This window comes from Gopherus flavomarginatus, chromosome 7 (genome assembly GCF_025201925.1).
Source record: "Gopherus flavomarginatus isolate rGopFla2 chromosome 7, rGopFla2.mat.asm, whole genome shotgun sequence".
NCBI classification, from domain to species: Eukaryota; Metazoa; Chordata; order Testudines; family Testudinidae; genus Gopherus; species Gopherus flavomarginatus.
In genome coordinates, this window is record NC_066623.1 from 116,215,631 (window position 1) to 116,239,626 (window position 23,996).

A 23,996-nucleotide genomic window follows, 5' to 3' on the forward strand; every position below is an offset into this window, starting at 1 on the left:
CTGATTAATACAAATCTACAGAATCATAAATGCAGTGGTGTCACCCTCTGACCCTGGCGGAGAGATCGGGGGCTTCCTATCCCCCAGCTCCCAACTCCAGGTCCTGCAGTTCAAGGAAATGTTAATACATTATCTTTGGAAATGGGTCAAGTTGGGTATCATTCAAAAGCCCTTTCTTTCTCAAACACAATGGTACCAAACATGACAAGCCTGGGACAATTATACAGATATCTATTTGAGAAAATGTTAAAAATCAATGTTTTTTAACTATACTTTAACACAGAGATATCAAACACGCAAACCCCACAAAGATAAATAATGGCCCTGGACTGACAATACTGTGTGATCAGTTACTGCTCAGAACAGGACACCGGATTTTTTTTTAATGTTACAGATTACTATAAATGAAAGGAGCGCTGCAGGTTGATCTGCCAACATCGGCAAAAATGAAGCCGTTCAGTGGCACTGATTATCGGTGTTGTTTATTACGCCAAAAGAGTTCCAATGAGGTACTGCTTAAGATAGCAGCATCCAACCAGAAATTACTGCATTCCATCCGCAAATGGTATGCCCATTATTATACAACAGATATCAGATAACAATTAACTACAATCCCAAAGTAATTTATTACAAAATCCTTGTTTTTACTTTGGTCTTGATAATTTTTAGGCATCTGTGGTGGCATGTACCAGCCTTTTGAGGCCTCAGCATCCTATTACACCCCATCCCATAAAGGAGCAGGGGAAGTGAGGCTTCCAAGCGGCCTCGAGAGGCTGTGTGGGACACAGCCAGTCAGAAAAGGGCTGTAGGGGGTAGCCAGGTGCCGCAGAGCAGAGCAGAGAGTAGTTGTTGCCTGGAGCCAGAGGAGTGAAGATGAGATCACTAAGGAGCTGAAAGCTGCAGACCTACTTCACAACCTGATAGCGGATGCCTCAATGCCTGTTACAGAGACACTGTGTACTTCAAAGCACCTCCTTTCATCCTATAAGTATCATTTCCAATATGATCACCAAGAGTTGTGTTAACTAACACAATACTGACCATGACTTAGTAGTCATATGACCAGCATTTACCCATGAGCAGCTGGCACGTTACTGGACTTAACTTGTCCCTGTCTACGTTGTCTGAAAAGTCGTGCTCAGTATGGTGTTAGTGAATGCAACTCTTCAGGGCGGAATTCGAACTCAGTATAGTTTTCTAGTGAAGACTAGCCCAAAATTAATTTAATTAAATTATTAAAGAGAGATCTGAAGTAAGAAAGAGTGGGGTGTGCACTGTTTAACTATCAAACTACGGAGCAGGGTTGCTGCATTCTGTAAGAATCTTAAATGAACCAAACTGTACCACAGAATCGCTATGATAGTAACTACATGCTTGAGTAATAAGAATATAGCAGTAGGGATACTCTACCGACCACCTGACCAGGATGGTAACAGCGACTGTGAAATCATCAGGGAGATTAGAGAAGCTATTAAAATAAAAAACTCAATAATAATGGGATATTTCAACTCTCCCCGTACTGACTGGGTACATCTCACCTCAGGACGGGATGAAGAGATAAAGTTTCTCGACACCTTAAATGACTGAAGAGGAGAAGAGAGGCAATTCTTGATTTAGTCCTAAGTGGAGCACAGGATCTGGTTCAAGAGGTGAATATATGAACCAGTTGGTAACAGTGACCATAACATAATAAAATTTAACATCCGCGGGGAGAGAAGACACCACAGCAACCCACCACAGAAGCATTTAATTTCAGAAAGGGGCGCGACATAAAAGGGAGGAAGTTGGTTAAACAGAAACAAAATGGTACAGAGCCAAAAGTGAAATCCCTGCAAGCTGCTTGGATACTTTTTAAAGACACAATAATAGAGGCTCAACATAAATGTATACCCCAAATTAAAAAACATAGTAAGAGAACCAGAAAAGTGCCACCGAACTAAACAACAAAGTCAAAGAAGCAGTGAGAGGCAAAAAGGTATCCTCTAAAAAGTGCAAGTTAAATCCTATTTAGGAAAATAGAAAGGAGCAAAAAACTCTGGCAAGTCAAGTGTAAAAATATAATTAGGAAGGCCAAAAAAGAATCTGAAGAACACCCAGCCAAAGACTCAAAAACTAACAGCAAAAAATTAAATACGTCAGAAGCAGGAAGTCTGTTAACCAACCAATGGGGCCACTGGACGATTGAGATGCTAAAGCAGCACTCAGGGACAATAAGGCCATTGCAGAGAAACTAAATTAATTCTTTGCATCAGTCTTCATGGCTGAGGACGTAAAGGAGATTCCCAAACCCGAGCCATTCTTTTTAGGTGACAAATCTGAGGAACTATCCCAGTTTGAGGAGGTCATTAGAGGAGGTTTAGGAACAAATTGATAAACAGCAATAAGTCACCAGGACTAGACTGCATTCACCCAAGAGTTCTGAAGGAACTCAAATGTGAAATTGCAGAACTACTAATTGTGGTATGTAACTTATCACTTAGATCAGCTTCTGTACCAGATGATTGAAGGATAACCAATGTGATGCCCAATTTTAAAAAAGGCTCCCGAGGCAGTACTGGCAATTACAGACCAGGCAAACGGGTTGATATTATAGTAAAGAACAGAATTATCAGACACACAGATAAACATGATTTGTTGGGGAAGATTCAACACGTTTTTTGTAAAGAGAAATTGTGCCTCACCAATCCACTAGAATTCGATGAGGGGTCAAAAAGTATGTGGAGAAGGGTGATCCAGCGGATATACTGTACAGTAGAACCTCAGAGTTACGAACACCCCAGGAATAGAGGTTGTTTGTAACTTTGAACAAAACTTTACAGCTGAACAGTGACTTAATACAGCATTGAAACTTCCTACTACGCAAAAGAAAAATGCTGCTTTTAACCATTTTAATGTAAATGACTCAAGCACAGAAAGAGTTACATTACCTTGTTAAATTTTTTTTGAGTAGTTCACATTTAACACAGTACTGTGCTTTATAGTATTTGTTTTTTGCTTTGTGTTTTGGGGGGGAGAGGGAGCCTGCTGCCTGATTGCGTACTGCCAGTTCCAAATGAGGTTTGTGATTGACTGGTCAGTTCGTAACGCTGGGGTTCATAACTCTGAGGTTCTATTGTACATAGATTTTTATATCATTATACTTTGACAAGGTTCCTCACCAAAGGCTCTTAAGCAAAATAAGTTATCATGGAATAAGGAGGACGGTCCTCTTAGTAACTGGCTAAAAGACAGGAAACAAAGGGTAGGAATAAACGGTCAGTTTTCAGAATGAAGAGAAGTAAATAGTGGTGTCCCCCAGGAGTCTGTACTGGGCGCAGTCAACATATTCATAAATGATCTGGAAAAAAGTGCGAACAGTGAGGTGGCAAAATTTGCAGATGACACAAAACTACTTAAGACAGTTAAAAAAAGCAGACTGTGAAGAGCTACAAAACGATCTCTCAAAACTGGGTGACTGGGCAACAAAATGGTAGATGAAATTCAGTGTTGATAAATGCGAAGTAATGCACTTTGGAAAACATAATCCCAACTATACATATAAAATCATGGAATCTAAATTAGCTGTTACCACTCAAGAAAGAGATCTTGGAGTCATTGTGGATAGTTCTCTGAAATCATCCACTCAATATGCAGCAGCAGTCAAAAAAGTGAACAGAATGTTGGGAATCATTAGGAAAGGGAGAGATAAGAAGACAGAAAATGTAATATTGCCTCTATATAAATCCATGGTATGGTCGCATCTTGAATACTGCGTACTGATGTGGTCGCCCCATCTCAAAGAAGATGTATTGAAATTGGAAAAGTTACAGAAAAGGGCAACAAAAATGATATGAGGTATGAAATGGCTGCCATGTGATGAGAGATTAATCAGACTTGGACTTTTCAGCTTAGAAAAGAGACAACTAAGGGGGGATATGATAGAGGTCTAATAAAATCATGACTGATGTGGAAAAAGTGAATAAGGAAATGCTATTTACTCCTTCTCATAACACAAGAACTAGGGGTCACCCAATGAAATTAACAGGCAGCATGTTTAAAACAAACAAAAGGAAGTATTTCTTTACACAACACACAGTGAACCTGTGGAACTCATTGCCAGGGGATGCTGTGAAGGCCAAGACAATAACAGGGTTCAAAAAGCACTAGAAAAAATTATGGAGGGTAAGTCCATCAAAGCCTATTAGACACGATGGGCAGGGATGGTGTCCCTAGCCTCTGTTTACCAGAAACTGGGAATGGGCAACAGGGCATGAATCACTTGATGATTCCCTGTTCTGTTCATTCCCTCTGGGCACCTGGCATTGGCTACTGTTAGGAGACAGGGCTAGATGGACCTTTGTTCTGACCTAGTATGGCCATTCTTACGTGAACCAGTTGCCTCTTTTCAACTCCAAGGCGGCTGCTTTGACAGTTTGTAAAGTGTCCTGGAATTCTTTGAGACAAAAGGTGATGCATAATGTGAGTCGTTACCATTATGTTATTACCTAAAGCTATGACAATCATTTAAATCTTAATACCCAAGAATCCAGAAGGTCACCTCTATGAACCTATCACACTTTACGTGACTCAGTGAAGGAAAGAAGCCTCTCTCCCACTACAGGCAAAGACACAGAGAAGATAAGCTACAGATGAAAATTCAGATAGCATAGGAAAGGAGCTACAAGCCCTATGATTTTCCTTCCTGAAAGGCTGAAGGCTGCACTGGCAACCAAATCCCACTGTTTGAAATGCGGAAAAAAGAGACCAAGTAGTACCACAGGAATAAAAAGGCCATGCCTCTGCCATCCACAGCAAATGGCTCGATAATATGAAATGGCACTTGGAATGTACGGCATGGTCAGCTACAGAGTACTTCTTAAATAATTAACACATTGGGGTCACCCAGATGTGCAGCGCAGATTCATCTGCACATTGTAATTGCTACAGTAGTCACAACTTAATGAATTATCAATTGTGACAGGATCAATGAGCCAAACTGAACAACAAACTAACGTGCGTAAAATTCATGCCTGGGGCAACAGGGCTCTCTCTTTTTACACTTCCGTCACTTTTAGTGTCTGATTAGTAAAGACAAGAATCCTTCTGCATCCTTCTCCTCTCTCTTCTTTGTGAAAGACACTCTCTGAAGGTAAAAGTTCAGTTTTACTGCATCTAAGCCTTGGCATTAGTCCTCTGATCAGTTACAAAGTTTTCAGCCACAAGCACATGAAGCTGCAATGTAATAATTACGTTCCCTGCTAATCAGGTGGACTCTCGTTAACCTGGCAGCAGAGAATTTTTCATGAGATATCATTGCTCCTGCAGATAAATTTGAACCAATGAAGTCACTAGGCTCTCTAGTGTGCTACTTTATTGGACAGTGACAGTAGATGAAGACAAGGGTACCCGATAGCTTTCCTGTGAAGGACAGGATGCAGGAAGTGGCAAATGCACTGTGGATCCTCCCTATAGCCTGCAGGGCCGGCTTTAGGAAGTGCGGGGCCCAATTCGAACATTTTCAGCGGGGCCCTGACAGGGATGACTTAAAAAAAAAAAGTGGAAAAAAAAAGCCTTTCATTTCTTTCATGTGTTATTTGCTTTCCATAACTATATAAATAATAAAATTATATATTATGTACATTGCATCATATATGCTGTTGATTGGTTATTAATGACTGCCGTGTCACATGTGTGGGTCCCAGCTGCTCCCTGCCCCCCTCAATGAGGCAGGTGTGCAGGTTACTGCCCTGGGAACTGCAGGGCACAAGTGGACATGGGGCTGGCTGGAGGCAGGGCAGGGGCTGACTGGAGGTAGGGTCTGGCTGCAGGCAGGGCAAGGGGTGCGGGGCTGGTTGGAGATAGGGGGTGTGTGGGGCGGGCTGGCTTCAGGCAGGGCCACAGGGGGTTGGCAGGGGTTGGCAGGGCTGGAGACAGGACTATGTGACTGGCTGGATTCACACAGGGGGGTGCAGCAGGGGTTGGCTAGAGACAGGGCAGGGATTGCAGGGCTGGTGCGGGCAGCAGTGTGTGTGGGGCTGGCTGGCTTTCGACAGGGCCACAGGGGTGTGTGGCAGGGGTTGACTAGAGACATGGCAGGGGGTTTGACAGGACATCGCTGTGGGCACAGGGTGCAGAGCTGGCTGCAGGCAGGGGGAGCGGGGCTGGTGTGGGCAGGACAGGTGGTGCAGCAGAGGCAGCTGGAGCCCCAGTCCTTTAAATAGCCCCCAAGCTCCCTGCTATCCCAGGGCTTTGGGGGAAATTTAAAGGGCCCGGGGCTCCCCAGCTTCTACCCCGCCCTGGACCTTTTAAATAGCTGCGGGAGCCCTGGAGAATGCATGGGGGTGGCAGGGCTCTGGCTGCTATTTAAAGGACCGGGGTGGCAGAGGCAGCTGGAGCCCTGGCCCTTTAAATAGCCCTTCACTACCCCAGGGCTCTGGAGGCTATTTAAAGGCCCGGAGCTCCAGCCGGGAGAGCGGGGCCACAGGGCTTGTCGCACTCCAGCCGGGGCTCCAGCCGGCAGAACGGGGCTTGCCGCGCTCCGGCCAGAGCTCCAGCCAGAGCTCCAGCCAGGAAAGCGGGGCCATGGGGCTTGCTGCGCTCCGGCCGGGGCTCCAGCCAGGAGAGCGGGTCTGCAGGGCTTGCTGCGCTCCGGCCGGGGCTCCAGCCAGAAGAACGCGGCTGCGGGGCTTGCTGCGCTCCGGCCGGGTCTCCAGCCAGGAGAGCGGGGCTTGCTGCGCTCCGGCCAGGGCTCCAGCCAGGAAAGTGGGGCCGCGGGGCTTGCAGCGCTCCGGCTGGGGCTCCAGCCAGGAGAGCAGGGCCGCGGGGCTTGCCGCGCTCCAGCCGAGGCTCCAGCTGGGGCCGCGGGGCTTGCCAGGCTCCAGCCTGCGCTTCGCTCAAGGGAGCAGGACCTGGAGCAGATCGCAGCCAGGGACCCGGGGTAAGTTTAAAACAAAAAGTGTTTAAGGCGCGGGGCCCTCTTAGGCGCGGGGCCCGATTCCTGGGACGAATCGGCCTAAAGCCGGCCCTGATAGCCTGTACCTACACAGCCAACTTGAGAGGGATTTTTCCCTCATTAGCATCTGATGAATGTTGACAACATGCTCAGTTGTGACTCTAACTGCCCCTGTAATGCCAGTGAAGACATTCACTTGAAAATGTTCACAGCAAGATTCTGCCTGGTGCTAGTCTGCCTTGCCCATTGGGAAAAGAGAGATCAATGTATCTTTGAAGTTTGAGGCCAACATGAAATCTCCATGTATGTGGCATGCTCCAGAGATTCTGGATGGTTACCATGCATTAGCTACAGACAGACTGTGCCACTCTCTTTCTGCACTCCTGGAACAGTGAGCAATCTCTTGGCATTGCCTGGAGTGTTTTCTGGGTGGAGCACCATGTGGTAGATAAATCTTGTTTGAGATGGTGCAGGCATAAGCTGCTGGGCTGTGCATGTCCAGGCCATGAGAAGTTGTGAATCACAAAGTGGAGGATATAAAGGCCTGTTTTTTCTGTCTCATTCTTCCACAGATTCAGCCTTTTTCTCCTTTGCTCTTGTTCTCTATATTGAATATTATCTGATCCTGGGCCATGCATCCTCCAAACATATACCTTTCCCCATAGCACTATTTAACATCACCACCAGCCAACAATATTTACCTCAATTTATCATCAATACATTCACTACCCTTCTTTCCTCTCCAAGGTGGCTAGTGAGGATGACAAAGGTACTATTAAAATCAGAGACATAGAAAGATTATTTTTAACCCTGCTTGGCTTGTAAGGGTGATATAAAAATTGTGGATTTGTGAAGCAAAAAAGCAAGGCTTTGGATTCTAAGTTGGAGGAAATACTCCACAGTTTAAACGCTTCCAGTCATCCCCACCAGGCAAGAAAAGTGGCTGAAAGATCATGATGCCAGTTTTGGGATATAACTGCATGAAGTTACAACTCTAAATCAGCATTTGCATGTCTTCACTGAACTCTCAGATCTAGAATTTGGAGAGATTTCATTTTGGCTGGATCCATGTGGTAAAGAGACTGACGCAACAAAGCAAAGGATTAGCATGCCAGATGAACACACTGCAGTTTTCCCCCCTGGCATCATCTATCCTGGAGAGACAATCCTGAAAAGAGTGCTCTTATGCCTCATGCTCCCTGGTTTTCTTTGGGAGAAAGGGCTTTTAAACAGCTCTTCTGGAGCTCTAAGCAGAAGGAAACTGAGCAGGTGAGAGGTACCAATAAGAATGATTGCTGTATTATTAGACTTTGAAATTTCCTAGAAGACAATCAACAGTTTGCAACTGCTATGGGGAAGAAGCTGTCTGAGTACCGTAAGATTCATGACAGATTAACATTCAGGTGAGCTTCTGAAAGAGCCTATGGAGGGCAAATATTTGAACCTTCAGTGCACCAATTGTACTAGGTGCAAAAAATGAATTAACAACAACATGAAGACTTCTTGAGGCAATGCTATTTATCCGTAATCTCTAGCACCAACTTCCTGGGAGACTGGGCTGAATGTTTTTTCCTGATCAGTAACTGGTACTGTATTTTAACAAGTATCAGAGGGGTAGCTGTGTCTGTCGTTTTTTACAGATCCAGACTAAGAGCCCTGTGGCACCTCACAGACTAACAGACATATTGGAGCATGAGCTTTCGTGGGTGAATACCCACTTCATCAGATGCACGTCATTCACCCACGAAAGCTCATGCTCCAATACGTGTTAGTCTATAAGGTGCCACAGGACTCTTCATCACTTGTATTTTAACAGGCACCTTAACCATAGACTCTCCCCTACTCCAAAAAATAAAATTAAATTAAATTAAATTTAAAAAAAGACAAAAGACACAAGAAAAAGCAGGAGCTGAGCCTTGTGTCTGAGCTCAATGGATTGAAACCAACTGTTAAAATAATCACTATTGGAGGGTCTTTGTTGCAAGCCAACTTCATTTTGTACTGTCAATGCCTCAGGCTGAGATCAAGAGGTGGTCAATCAATAACAACGGTCTGATTATACGTCTTCTTGAAGAGGAGAAGGAATGGGAAAAGTATAAATGAAATTTCCTCTTCTGCATGGATTGTAGGTGATCTATGAATGAGAAATTCCTTTATCATACTTCTCCCAGCATGGAGGTCTGATTTCTGAAGCGCTGTGGTTGCGTCAGTTATCTGAGTTCATTAGCACACTGTCGTTTCAAACCTACAGTTTGTTGGGTGTCTCATTAGGATACAGGTTCCCATCTTGAGAATGGTTTATTTGGGGTTGTGATTTTTTAGTGAGAAAGTAGAGAAGAAAAGGTGGATCTCTAACCAGAGAGGGTTATGTAAGAAGCTTCTCATATGCGTAAGATTTAATGATGTTTTGTAGGTATTTGCACTGAATTCTCTGCAACTGGATGGGTACTATAATGCTTTGTTCTCTCTGCGGACTGTTTCTCATCCACCAATGTAATATACGCCATCATATGCCAGCAATGCCCCTCTGCTATGTACATCGGCCAAACTGGACAGTCGCTACGGAAAAGGATAAATGGACACAAATCAGATATTAGGAATGGCAATATACAAAAACCTGTAGGAGAACACTTCAACCTCCCTGGCCACACTATAGCAGACCTTAAGGTGGCCATCCTGCAGCAAAAAAACTTCAGGACCAGACTTCAAAGAGAAACTGCTGAGCTTCAGTTCATCTGCAAATTTGACACCATCAGCTCAGGATTAAACAAAGACTGTGAATGGCTTGCCAACTACAGGACCAGTTTCTCCTCCCTTGGTTTTCACACCTCAACTGCTAGAACAGGGCCTCATCCTCCCTGATTGAACTAACCTCATTATCTCTAGCTTGCCTGCATATATATACCTGCCCCTGGAAATTTCCACTACATGCATCTGACAAAGTGGGTATTCACCTACGAAAGCTCATGCTCCAAAACATCTGTTAGTCTATAAGGTGCCACAGGATTCTTTGCTGCTTTTACAGATCCAGACTAACATGGCTACCCCTCTGATACGTCTCTTGGGAGACTATTCTATAGCTCTAAACACACATCATGACTAACTTTACCAGTCAGCAGACGATATCAGGCAGGGTTGACATATGTACTAAAGAGAGCACAGCTGTCATAGGTTGCTATACTTCTCCATGAAAGCTCTCAGAACGGGCTACCTTGAAGAAGATCCAGCAGTAAGAAAGGTCTTTTGAGCTTGAAACATGTGGTAAGTATGGAGCTGTTATTCTTTAATTTCTGAGGGACACTCGTAGAACTGAAATGCATGGGATGTTTGTCGTCTTTTTATATGAGTAGTGTTTATGGATGCAACTACTCAAGTCTTCCAAAGTTACAATTTAATTAGATCTGTGTCTCTTTTCTAATAGAATTAACTCAATCTCCATTCAAGTGCATCTTATGCTTAGAAGGCAACTGTAAAACAGAATTGTGGGGTTTCAGGTCTAATTTCTTTGATCAAACATGCACTTGGTTCACAAATAAAATATTTTGTCTAGTTGCCAGCCCTCCAAACTCCATCTGTGATCTGGGAGACACGCTGGATTTTGCCTCACACATTATCAGCAAAATGATCTGCAGGCCAAACCAGGCCACAGTGATACCCAGGCAATCCCATGGTCTTCCACTATGCCCCCAATGTGGGCGTAACTCAACTTCCCTTGCTGTATGCAGTGTCGATGTAGCTGTGTCGGTCCCAGGATATTAGAGAGACAAGCTGGGGGAGGTGATATCCTTTATTGGACCAACTTCTATTGGCGAGAGAGACAAGCTTTTGAGCCACACTTAGCACTCCTTCAGCACTTTGTGGCTCGAACGCTTGTCTCTCTCACCAACAGAAGTCGGTCCAATAAAAGATATCACCTCCCCCACCTTCTCTCTCAACTTCCCTCAGATAGCTAGGGACTATCCAGCACTACTTCTTCAACAGAATACCATGATGTGATAGGGCCTAACCAGTATGGCTTCTGCCAAGGAAAATCAAGCCTCACTAACCTATTAGAATGCTTTGAATATTTCAATAAAATAGTGGCTAAAGGAGAACTGGTCAACATAATTTATTTGGACTTTGTCAAAAACCCTCATAAAAGTCTATTCATGGGGTGAGAGTCATAGGACTGGAAGGGACCTCCAAAGGTCATCTAGTCCAGTCCCCTGCACTCATGGCAGGACTAAATATTATATAGACCAGGGGTGGGAAAACTACGGTCAGTTGGCTGACCCGCTTTAAGCCCGCTTTTAAGCTCCTGCTCTGGCACTGCACCATGTGGCTTGGCCCTGCTCTGACACTCCAGCCAGGTCAGGGGCTGCACCATGCAGCTCATCCCTGCTCCGGTGCTCCAGGTGGGGCACAGGGTCGGGGGCGTGGCTCCTGGAAGCCGCGGCATGGCCCTGCTCTGGCTTCTACCCGCTCCAATGGCCCCCTCTGGCACTCCAATGGGAGCTGCAGGGGTGGCACCTGCAGACAGGGCAGTGTGCAGAGCTGCCTGGCTGCGCCTTCATGTAGGAGCTGGAGAAGGGACACGCCACTGCTTCTGGGAGCTGCTTGAGGTAAGTGCTGCTTGGAGCCTGCACCCTTGAGCTTCTCCCCACACCCAAACCCCCTGCCCCAGCCCTGATCCTCCTCCCTCTCTCCAAACCCCTCAATCCCTGGACCACCCTCCTGCACCCCAAACCTCTCATCCCCAGCCTCACCCCAGAGCCCGCACCCCCAGCCAGAACCTGCACCCCTTCCCGCACTCTTGCCCCAGCCCTGATCGCCATCCTGCCCTCCAAACCCCAATGCCCTCTGATCCTGATGCACTGGTCCCAGCCCAGAGCCCTCTCCTACACCCCAAACTCCTCATCCCCAGGCCCACCACAGAGCCCTCACCTCCTCTCGCACCCCAACCCCAATTTTGTGAGCATTCATGGCTCACCATACAATTTCTATTCCCAGATGTGGCCCTTGGGTGAAAAGGTTTGCCCGCCCCGATCTAGACCATCCCTGACAGATGTTTGTCTAATCTGCTCTTAAAAATTCCCAATGATGGAGATTCCACAACCCCTCTAGACAATTTATTCCAGTGCTTAAGCACCCTGACAGTTAGGAAGATTTTCCTAATGTCCAGTCTAACCCTCCCTTGCTGCAATTTAAGCCCATTGCTACTTGTCCTATCCTCAGAGGTTAAGAAGAACAATTCTTCTCCTTCTTCCTTGTAAGAACCTTTTATGTACTTGAAAACTGTTATGTCTCCTCTCAGTCTCCTCTTTTCCAGATGAAACAAACCCAATTTTTTCAATCTTTCCTCATAGGTCATGTTCTCTAGACCTTTAATCATTTTTTGTTGCTCTTCGCTGGACTTTCCCCATTTTCTTCACATCCTTCCTGAAATGCGGTGCCCAGAACTGGACAGAATACTCCAGTTGAGGCCTAATTAGCGCAGAGTAAAGCGGAAGAATGACTTCTCGATTCTTGCTCACAACACTCCTGCTAATACATCCCAGAATGATGTTTGCTTTTTTTGCAACAGTGTTACACTGCTGACTCATATTTACCTTGTGATACACTATGGCCCCCAGCTCCCTTTCCGCAGTATCCTTCCACGGCAGTCATTGCCCATTTGTATGTGTGCAACTTATAGTACTCCACTTAGGAAGGAACATTGCATTTGTCCTTATTGAATTTCATCCTATTTACTTCAGACCATTTCTTCAGTTTGTCCAGATCAGTTTGAATTTTAATACTGTCCTCCAAAGCACTTGCAGCCCCTCCCAGCTTGGGTATCGTCCACAAACTTTATAAGTGTCCTCTCTATGCTGTTATGTAAATCATTGATGAAGATACTGAACAGAACCAGACCCAGAATTGATTCCTGTAGGACCCCACTCATTATGCCCTTCCAGCTTGATTGTGAACCACTGATAACTACTCTCTGGGAACAGTTTTCCAACCAGTTATGCACCCACCTTATAGGAGCTCCATCTAGTTGGATGTTTGGATCTAGTTGGATACTAGATGTTGGAGAAGAGTCGACATGGCTTTTGTAAAGGGAAATCATGCCTCACCAATCAATTAGAATGCTTTGAGGGTGTCAGCAAACATGTGACAAGGGTGATCCAGGGATATAGTGTATGTTGTCATTCAGAAAGCATTTGACAAGGTCCCTTACCAAAAGCTCTTAAGCTAATTAAGGAGCCATGGAACCAGAGGAAGGTCCACTCCAGGATCAGTAACTGGTTACAAGATAGGAAACAAAGGGTAGGAATAAATGGTCAGTTTTCACAATGGAGAGAGGTAGGATCTGCTCTGGGACCAGTGCTGTACAATATATTCATAAATGAACTGGAAAAAGGGGTAAACCGTGAGGTGGCAAAATTTGCAGATGATACAAAATTACTCAAGATAGTTAAGTCCAAAGCTGACTGCGAAGAATTACCAAAATTTCACTAAACAGGGTGACTGGGCAACAGAATGGCAGATGAAATTAAATGTTGATAAATGCAAAGTAATGCACATTGGAAAACATAATCCTTATTATACATACAAACTAATGGAGTCACAATCAATTGTTACCACTCTAAAAAGAGATCTTGAAGTCATCTTGGATAGTTTTCCAAAAACATCTGCTCAATGTGCAGTTAAAAAACCAGAATGTTAGAAACCATTAGGAAAGGTACAGGAAAATAAGACAAAGTATCATAATACTATATAAATCCACAATACCGCCACACCTGGAATACTGCAGTTCTGGTCACCTCATCTCAAAAAAGATATTAAAATTGAAAAAAAGTACAGAGAAGAGCAACAAAAATTATTAGGGCATATGGAACAGCTTCCATATGAGGAGAGATTAAAAAGTCTGGGACTGCTCAGCTTAGAAAAGAGACAGCTAACAGGGGAATATGACAGAGGTCTATAAAATGTGAATGCTGTGGAGAAAATAAGTGTTGCATCCCTTCACATAACATGCAAACCCAATAAATTACTAGGCAGCAGCTTTAAAAAGAATTAGGTAAGTTCCTGGAGGCTAGGTCCATCAATGGCTATTAGCCAGGATGGTCAGAGGTGCAACCCCATGCTCTGGGTGTCCCTAGCCTCTGACTGCTAGAAACTGGAAGTAGATGACAGGGGATAGATCACTCAGTAATTGCCCTGCTCGGTTCATTCCCTCCTAAGCACCTGGCATTGGCTGCTGTCAGCAGACAGGATTCTGGGCTACATGGACCATTGGTTTGACCCAATATGGCTGTTCTTATGGTCTTCGGCTGACAAATTTACTTCTCAACTGTCTTGTTTGCAGCCAGGAAAGCCACTCTCTAACTAAATTAGAAAAACAACATTAAAGTAATGTTACATTTCTCATTTAATCTAACATAAGTAAGGAAATATAGAATTCAGCATCTAGATTCTGAGGTGATGGGTGATTTGTAGGTATCAAAGACAGAACAGCTGCACCACAGTCATCTAGAATACCCTGGCATGTCTAGGTATTAGCAACACACAGGATGCAACGATGTAACAACTGTTATTACCCAGACTATACAAGGTGAGTTAAACAGTGATTCTGATTGCTCTTAGCCCTAGTTGAAGTTAAGTCCTTAATGCTCACCTCTACCCCGATGATTCTCAGGGAGTCAGAACCTCAAGAAGCCTCCTATTTCCCCCCTCCCTATCTTCAAGATCTCATTTTGCAGTCACCACCTTAGCAGCTGAGAAACGAACAAAACTTTGAAGTAGTCACCACAGCTGCTAAGTCAGCCTGCCGGAGCAATACAGAGGCACCCGCTGTTGAGCAGTGCAAGGCACTTTCCTTAGGAGTAGGATGTGCACTTTGCCACCGGGGCTGTGAGACTGAACAGTGAATGAGGCTCTCCAGCAGGACAAGGCAGAGCATCATACATAGCTCATTCACAAATAATTGTCTTAATTTTATCTTTCGTTAAAAATGTGGTACACCACCAGCTAAGGCAAAAAATCCTTCTAGGCAGCTCTGTTTCTATCTATGTCACAGTGCTGCCAGGAAGTTTCCCAATGCAGCAAAGCATGCAGAGACTCACTGTACTGCAGCACTCAGGAATGCAATGTTTACAGAGGGCATTTATCCCAGTATCACACCAGTCTCTTCTATACAGTTAGACCAACTTCAGTGACAAAGAACAGAGGGATTTAAATCTGTGGCACAGTCTCCCAAGGGAGACTATAGAAAACCTATTACTTAGGCCATATAAAACTAGACTCCTTGAGCAAATACAGGGGAGAGCGATCGTGTATTGGCCAGGAGGATGAACAAGACATTTCTAATCTCATCTTCTTCTGCAGAAAGGGAACATTTCATCCCTCTTAAAATGAGCTATAGTGAACATTTGGGGTTGCAGCATTCACCTTTGCGTACAGACATACTGCATCTAAACCAAACCAAACTCTTCTCCATAATCAATCTAATTTTATAACTGTTATTGACACATTTTTTCTTGGCAAGAAGATGTAAAAGAAAATGAGACAAACATTAGCCAAAAAGGGATGTTCCAACTGATCCTTTTGTAAGTAACCAAGCAAAAATAAGGATTAAACATAGCTAACTTTTGTTTACCATTGCAACGCTGAAACCACTGTTAGAGGAGTGTTTACAATGGGACATATTGTTTCAGGCCTTCGGAGATCCAGCTCTCTGCAGAAATCATTTGCAACTGTCAAATGTTTATCATTTGCAGTGTTTCAAACTGGGTAACTCCAGGAACTGAGATGGAGCCAGCAGATGGTGAGAGAAATTAAGCTCATGACATGGTTCAGTAATCAGTGAACCACAATCAGAGAGAGGTGCTTCCCGCCCCGATAAAATGTACTCTGGAGTTTCACTAGATTCTGGGGCTCCATTAAAATGCACCAGAACTTCCCTGACTTCTGGCAGGGAAAGTCCATCCAGTAAAACTAACCTCGCGGCTTAGCTTGGAACTAAAGCCGACTGTGTACGTAGCCCCTCTGCTGCTATCCTGCTTCTCTCCACAGGAGCCACTTCATGGCAGAGTTTGGCAGCACACCCAAGATGAACGCACAGGGACTCAAAACAAGTTCAGTTATATGCAGCAGATAAGTAGTTTAGGATACAAGGCATGAGGGATTTCGATAAACGAATGCTGGAAATGGAAGTTACGGAGATAATATTTTAGCATTCATTAAACTTAAAACCAGGAGAATTAAGCTCTAAATGTATTTCTTCAATGGTGCCTTGATACGACACAACATGCTCTGGGCAGCAGCAGGCTGAAAAGTCTGTTCACAGAGCATCAGTGTTCACCGAGGTTCAGATAATTTCTCACCACTGTTTATTAAGGCAACAAACTGAAGTGTAACAATGCCTATGTTCCTAACTCTTGGGAGAACGCACAGTGCTTCGCAGCTGAGCGAGCTCACTACACTGGCCGGCGCGACGGTAAACCCTGGTGAAAGATCCTGCACTACTTTTTCCCTGTGCCTGCCAATTGGAATTTGCAAATCAGTACTGAGAGAATGCAGATTACGTGAGACCAGTGGAGAACATAATTACCTCTGCCTTTCTTAATACAGTGACGAAGCTGAAGATGCAAGGCGTTTTATTAAAGAGCACTATGTGGAAACTCCTGTAATCAGGTTTGTTCAGGGTAGGAAATGTTGTCAAATTCTTGCCACACTGCTCATCCTTCTCTATTTACATTTCATATAATCGCCCTACTTAAAAAGCTCTAAAATGCTAGATGTAATCCTGCACACTACAACTGAATAATATATTTATTAATTTGTTACGTGGAGTACCCACTAACTGTCCCTGAAGGTTTCCTTGGGAATGTGTGTCAATTTATTGATTCGAACCCTCCCCTGTTTGCTTTGCTTTAACCCTGCTGCTAGGCATGCAAGAGTGTACTTGTATGCTGCTTCAGGTCATAATTGAAAAAGACAGAAATGTTCAATATGACTCATACATAATTCAGCTTATCAGCTGCCCAGGAGAAAAAGAGAAGAGGAGGTGTTCGCATGTCTCCCTCACCCGCCGCCATCAACAGGAGAAATAATTTTCAATTACACTAAGTATATGCAGCTCTGCTCACAAACAGGATTTGAAGTTAGACAGAAAAAAATAGGGAGATGGAAGCAGCAGATTAAGGATGTGGCAGGGAATCAAACTGTTCCAGAACAATTCACATGTGTTTGAGCTCCTGGCTCCTACAGGAAGAGATGAGACTCCAGCTTGTTTCTTAATATACTGAATAGAGTAAGTTAGCAATCAGAAAAGACAATGTGCCACTGATGCACAAAACACAGCAGAAATCTAAATCAAACAAAGCTCCAAATTAGTCTGCAATGAGGACAACAGAGAAGTCAGCTAAACCCTGAGTGTTTGTGAACAACTGGCTTCAATGCTAAGGTCTGTGCTCTAAAGATCAAATTGTGGAGAAGAATTCAAAAGGTTGAAATGTAAAATCAATATGTGCTGTGTCTTTAGCAGCATGTACCCCTGCAAATGTCTGTGATCAGCAGAGCTCTGCCGCACACCTGGGATCTTTGCACTAGTCAAGCTCTTGAAAGACAGCAGGTCTGCACCATTTCAATTTCCACCTGACAGCAATTACAAAAATTACATTAACCTCCCTATCAGTGAGAAAAGCCAAACCCCACCAAGATGCCTGGGCATTTCACCCTCCTATTTAATTTTCTCATTTGCTTCACACAAAACATGTGCCGTTTCCAAATAGCTTGGTGGAATTTTTGTTGGGGAAGAAAAGCAAGAGAAGGGACCCTGGGCCAAAAAATATTCCCTGAGATGTGAGTACTGGAGTGTGCCCTATAGGGTCAGCTAGCCGGGGCTAGTACTCATGCTGACATTACCTGAGCAAAGAGAAGTGGTTTCAGGTACAGCCACAATGCAGGAGAAGTGTCACAAACCCCCACACTTGTGCATAGCAGCCATCAGGTGCAATATGGAAACAGGCACAACAAACAGTGGCATTGAGAATAGAAGGGCAAAGATTTGGCTAAAAAGATAAAAACTTATCTGTAAAAATCCTCAAAGGAGAAAAAAGCATAAATCTCTGTGTCCACGTCTAATTAGCTGTGTACCGTATTTGAACAAACAGAGCTCATCTTCTCCCTCAGCCACAGGGAATGTGAGTGGGAGATTCCCTGGCTCCCCTGCCAGCTCACAATTGCGTGTGTGCATGCACCCAACAAACCCGCACATACCGGGTTAAAAGAGACGTTCCATTTTAAACCCCATCTCCCCTCCCTCAGAACTTTCCTAAACATCTTCCTTTGGGGATGAAACTCCCTGCTTAATCACAGCCAGCAGCACACATTTATTATTTTACACTGTGGTAACGCCCACCATGGGCTTGGTGCTGCCTCTAGAGTGGAGGTAGGGCAGATGGGGAATGGAGGCCCCGAGACTGAGAGGATTACTGCATGGGAAGTAGGCACTGCAGCAAAGCACTGAACAGCTTCCCAAGCCTCTGGCTAGTGCCCAGTCCACTGGAGCGTCGCTCCTCTTTGCTAGGTCTGGCACCAACAAACCAACCAGGAACTTCGGCCAAATGTTGTGGTTTAGTTCTCACAGTACAGTCAAGACCTCTTCACTGTAGGATTATTCAAGAGTTTATTCATACCAAGTATTCTACTTCATCTTCTGCTGGAAAACAGCCCTTCCTCCTTTATCAAAGATATCGAATGCAAATAAAAATTCCACTTGGAGGAAGTCCTGCATTTGAGCACCTCAGGGCAATTTACAGTCTCATTATATAAACAAATACTATCATATCCATGTATAGCAAAATAATTTGCTTTATCTTAGACAAAAGTGGACAATAATGATTACAATCTATAAAACAATTACATGGAAAAAAGAATTGGTATCTAAAGACACTGTTCCTTTATACGAAATACATACTAAAACCATTTAGAAGGACCGGCACAAGAACTAAAATAAAAGTCATATTATACTGCAGGCAAGTATCAAGATCTTTATATCAAACGTAGTGCTTTATATAGCCACTCCAGTCCTCCGTAAAGAGAGGAAACAGAACTGAAAGTTGCAAAGAATCCTGTGGCACCTTATGGACTAACAGACGTTTTGGAGCATGAGCTTTCGTGGGTAAATACCCACTTTGTCATACATCCGATGAAGTGGGTATTCACCCATGAAAGCTCATGCTCCAAAACGTCTGTTAATCTATAAGGTGCCACAGGACTCTTTGCTGCTTTTACAGATCCAGACTAACATGGCTCCCCCTCTGATACAGAACTGAAAGTTGTTACTACAATTAAAAGTAAAAACAGCTAAATTCCACACCAGCTGCAAAAGCTGAAGAGCAGCTTGCAAACCCATACACAACAAGCTGTGGCAATTTAGTCCAGATGGGGTAGAAATATAGATTAAGTTTTTCACATTTCAAAGTGCAGGTTCTTAGACACCATGGAGAGAGGCACTGTAGGACAGATGAGGAAGACCATAAAGGTGTGTGTCTGGCTAGATCCCAAAAGCTGGAAGTGGGCATGGCACAGATGCACTTCAAAGCAAAGCTCACAATCTACAGCTCCTTCCTGCTCACAAACATTGACAGACAAAAACTTCTGCCATTGAAGGAAACGATGGCAAATAATACTGGAGGCCTATGGCCTTCCAGAACTAATCCAGAATACCTCCGTATTATCTGGAGTCACTAAGAAAACCTGCAGATATCAAAGCCAGAAAACACAACACCAGCCACTCTGCCAACATGAGAGATTCCCACCTACCTTCTAACACTGTTAATTTGGCACTGGTGTTTATTTCCCCAACACTGTTTGTTGCAGTGCACTCATAGATTGCTTCATCTCGATGAACACGCAGGGGTTGAATCCGGAGAACTGATCCTGACCCATCATCGAACTCAATAACCTGGACAAGGAAAAGAAAAGAGTTTTTTTTTATTGGTTCCTACTGAAATGGAGACTGAAAGTGAGAATGAATTCAGGAATGGAATCCATAAATACAAATATACCACCTGACAAAAGAGACTTCCTTATCCAGTGAAGCAAGAAAATTCAGGATTAGGAATATGTTTGCCCTTTGGGGAGCCCCAGAACAAAAGGAGATTCAGTGCTGTTCTTTATGAAACAAAACTTGAAAAAAATATCAACCTGGTAATACAGATGTGGATCCTCTGACTTAAAACATCTGAACTATATTTACACTGGTGATTTTACTAATCCCACTAACGGATTTTATTGCCAACTTTAACCTTGATAAAATATAAAAGAACAGCACTCTAAGATCCTGTGGATTATAAGAGAAATATCAGTAAGTGTGGGACAAAAGGCTGATCCACTTCAGCAACCACTAACTTCAATAGTAGCTGAGGATGCTTGGTACCTTCCAGGATTGGGCCCTTCACAATAGTGGCACAATCAACAGTGACATAATTACAGTTCCTTTCCTAGTACAATCAATAGTCACTCATCTTTCCATCATGCTACGGTGGGGGAAGTATCACTCCAACTCTTCTACATGGCAGAGAAGAGGGGAACTTGCTATACTACAGGACCATTATAAACTCCTCTTTAATGGCAATTGCAAAGTCACAGCCTCAGGCCACAGTTAACTTTAAACTCATCCTGTTTCAATTACTGAAAGGAGCAAAACAATGGACACATGAAAAACTCAAGTATGTTCATGGTACTACAGCAGGGGTCGGCAACCTTTCAGAAGTGCTGTTCCGAGTCTTCATTTATTCACTCTAATTTAAGGTTTCGCATGCCAGTCATACATTTTAACGTTCTTAGAAGGTCTCTTTCTATAAGTCCATAATATATAACTAAACTATTGTTGTATGTAAAGTAAATAAGGTTTATAAAATGTTTAAGATGCTTCATTTAAAATTAAATTAAAATGCAGAGCCCTCCGGACCGGTGGCCAGGACCTGGGCAGTGTGAGTGCCACTGAAAATCAGCTTGCGTGCCACCTTTGGCACACATGCCACAGGCTGCCTAACCCTGGTCTACAGGAAGCAGGACTACGCCTTAGGGGCACAGACCTCACCTCATCATTTTATCACTCAGGTCACATATGAGGTGGGCCAGCAAAACTGAGCACTAGGATGACCTGCTTCAAGTCCAGACACCATGCGATCCCCTCTCCTGCATGTAGTGCTGTGTCCCGTGAAACACTCTTAATGCTACACATTCAAAGGATAAAGAAGAAAAAACTGACAAGAGTGGTCAGCAGAAACCACTGGAGATGAAAGAAGTGGCAGAAAACAAGAGAAACAGACAGAAGGTGAAAGATAAGTAGGGGCACTGAAACGCCACTGGTGAGAAGTCTCCTGTGGCCAAGGTAGAAAACTGACACAAGAAAACCCACTTCAGGTGCCAGGAAGGGGAAGATGGGTATGGGGAGGCTGCTCCAATACGAAAAGCAAAAACATCAAAGAGCTGGAAACGCAGAGGAAGGGTTACATTCCCAAGGGTGGAGGGGAAGAAAACGGGATGACCCAAAGGGAAGATAGGAGGAGAGGTGGGGAGAGGAACTCAAATTGCTTTTCCCATTAAAAATCTTAACACAATGTAGAGTGGGAAGCCCGGTTTGCCCCATCCCTGTTACTCAAGAAAAATCAGATTCTCCCTTTGCCTTTTCTCCCTACTCCTATTCTGAATCTAAATCAGACTCAGAGATGGCAGCAGTGCTGGCTGGAAAGCTTCCTGCTGGAGCCTGGGTACCCCATTTCGGTCTGCTTGGGGCTGAGAGGCTAAGTAGGCTTCCTTTCCCCACTCTAACACACAAAAATCCTACATAAATCTACTGTTTGTTATGAGCCAGCTCTGACATCTTAGTCAGTGTCTGCTACTGGTTCTGGGGTGACCAAGCCTAGACCAGATTCCTACCAGAACAGGCATTCAGTATGTTTAGTCAAATTCTGGCTCACCATGGCAACACCTGACCTAGGGCAGGGCTCATTGAAGGAAGGGAAAATTTCCCTTGCAGCAGTTCTCAGCCTCTTCTCCTATAGCAACTGACAGAAACTCAGGCTCTGACACTAGTTATTGTGCAGCTAAGATCTGCAAGGAATAGATTTGGTTCCAGATCTCTGTAGTTACCTCAAACCGCTGGGAGCTGACCTTCTTCCCTTTCTTCATCCATGTGATGCGAGGCTTGGGCTCTCCTGTTGCCTGGCACACAAACGAGGCCACTCCTCCAGAAATCCCAATCTGATCTTCGGGAGCTTTCATAAAGCTTGGCTTGCCTGCAAGAAAACCACACCATCAGCAGTGTGCCACCTCAGACAAGCAAGGGATAGATCAGTACAGAAAGTGGGTACCATGTTATCCCAAGTTTTAGGACCATCAGTGTCACTACTTTAAAACCCAATTTTAATGACTTTACTCATACCAATTCAGTGTAGACTGCAGCATAAGAGGCTCGGTTTCAGCTCAAACATTTTTTTCTTAAATAAAATAGCTCATCTGGCTGCATGGAAATGAAGGCAATGCAGACTCCCACTCACACTGACTCAGGGAGATGACACTGGGACAGGTTTTTCTGCTCTAATTTAAAATCTGTTCATTTTGTAAATAGAAAATGTTGCAGGTGAATAATGTGATCATGTCATTGGAAATTACAGACCAGCTGAGATGTTGAGGTTTATTGAGCGCATGCTGCACCTGAGAATGTTCAGAATCTAGCCAAAACCAATGGGCGCTATTATTAACGCACAATTGAGTCTTTAATTCAAACGTAGGCTCCCACCTTCCTAAAGATCCAAGGGTCCCTACATCCGTCCAGCCTGGCATGTGACCAGTAAAAGACTGGAAGTGAGCAGAGAAACCAAAGGGACATTCAGGCCTGAGTGACTCAGCAAAAATGGAAATTTAGTGATCAATTTAGTGATCAAGAGAAGACATTTCATGAAATATAGCCTTGTTGTCTGAACATAGTATATGACTATGCTCCAGCTCGATATAATTAGTTATTGGGTTTGAACGCAGGGTTCATAGTTTTCTTAGGCAGATTCAGTCCCACAGAACACTGCAGCTCTTTCTCAAGTAGGTCTCTTTGCAGGATTTACACGGCTTTGCCTGGTCAGGAGCGTGAGGCACACATGCTGTCAGTTCCATAAATCTCTCCCCCTCACGCACCAACTCACAGACACACACAGTTAAAACTAGCCCATGAAAATTCGTCTCACCACTTGTGAGTTAAAAATTACTGGTAGTTAGGTAGGGAATCACTGTCCTGCAGAACTCAGGAGCAGCCCTCGGGGGATGAGGAAGAAGAGGGAGCCTTCCTCCTGTGAAGCTCAGTAGCTGCGCAAAGATAAGGGAATAACCATCTCCCTGCCTTCTCCTTCCCTGCTAACAAATAACAAAAATCCGGGGGGGGGGGGGGGGGGGGTCTTCTGGCATTGTAGGAGAAATCTTCCGTTGAGTGACCTGATGAATAATTTGCAAAGGGCTGGCTAAAACAGCCACAGTGCTCCATATACATATCGTTAAGAATGAGTCAAATTTTAATACACAAACCCATTTCCCCCCTACGTGCCAGAACATCTGAAGAAAAATTTTTCATTGGCTGGATTGAAAACTGAGACCCTATGCCCACCTAAAACCAAAATTCTCTTTCTACTTTACTGTGTGCTAACTGGTCATGTTAAATCCTAGTCTTTCCCCAGACTTAAGCTCAGCCAGTTAGCACATGGAAACAACCTGGCCTGGCCTGAGCAGAGTGCTAGTCAGCTCAAACCAGCTAGCACCATCTAACTACACAACTTGTAATGCTAGTCCAAACAAAGTCAAAAAGGATCAAACCCTGTTCTCTGCCCCGCCCACCAAGTGCCTAGAGAAACAGTAGCAGGCGGCCAAGGGCAATGCCACCCACATTCTATATGCAATACAACATGCTACTCCCCTTTATTTGCTTGGGATCAACACAAGTTGCTCGTCAGTAACTACACTGCACTCAGGCAATGCCTGGTTACCATGGGCAGGGGAACTGCACTGGATCTAGGAGGAACGGATATACAATATTTTTCTC

At 44.2% G+C, this 23,996-nt stretch overlaps 1 protein-coding gene across 15 annotated transcripts in view; it reads right to left on the minus strand.

Annotated features, from left to right (window-relative positions):
* The window catches only part of PTPRF (protein tyrosine phosphatase receptor type F), a 628,470-nt gene that overhangs the window by 278,596 nt on the left and 325,878 nt on the right, over positions 1–23,996 (minus strand). For all 15 annotated transcript variants that reach the window (XM_050961087.1, XM_050961085.1, XM_050961098.1 and 12 more), the window contains exons 4-5: positions 22,064–22,209; positions 19,727–19,868 (exon numbers count right to left, since the gene is read on the minus strand). In XM_050961087.1, coding sequence (XP_050817044.1) covers positions 19,727–19,868; positions 22,064–22,209 — 288 coding nt within the window. The remainder of the gene's footprint in view (positions 1–19,726; positions 19,869–22,063; positions 22,210–23,996) is intronic.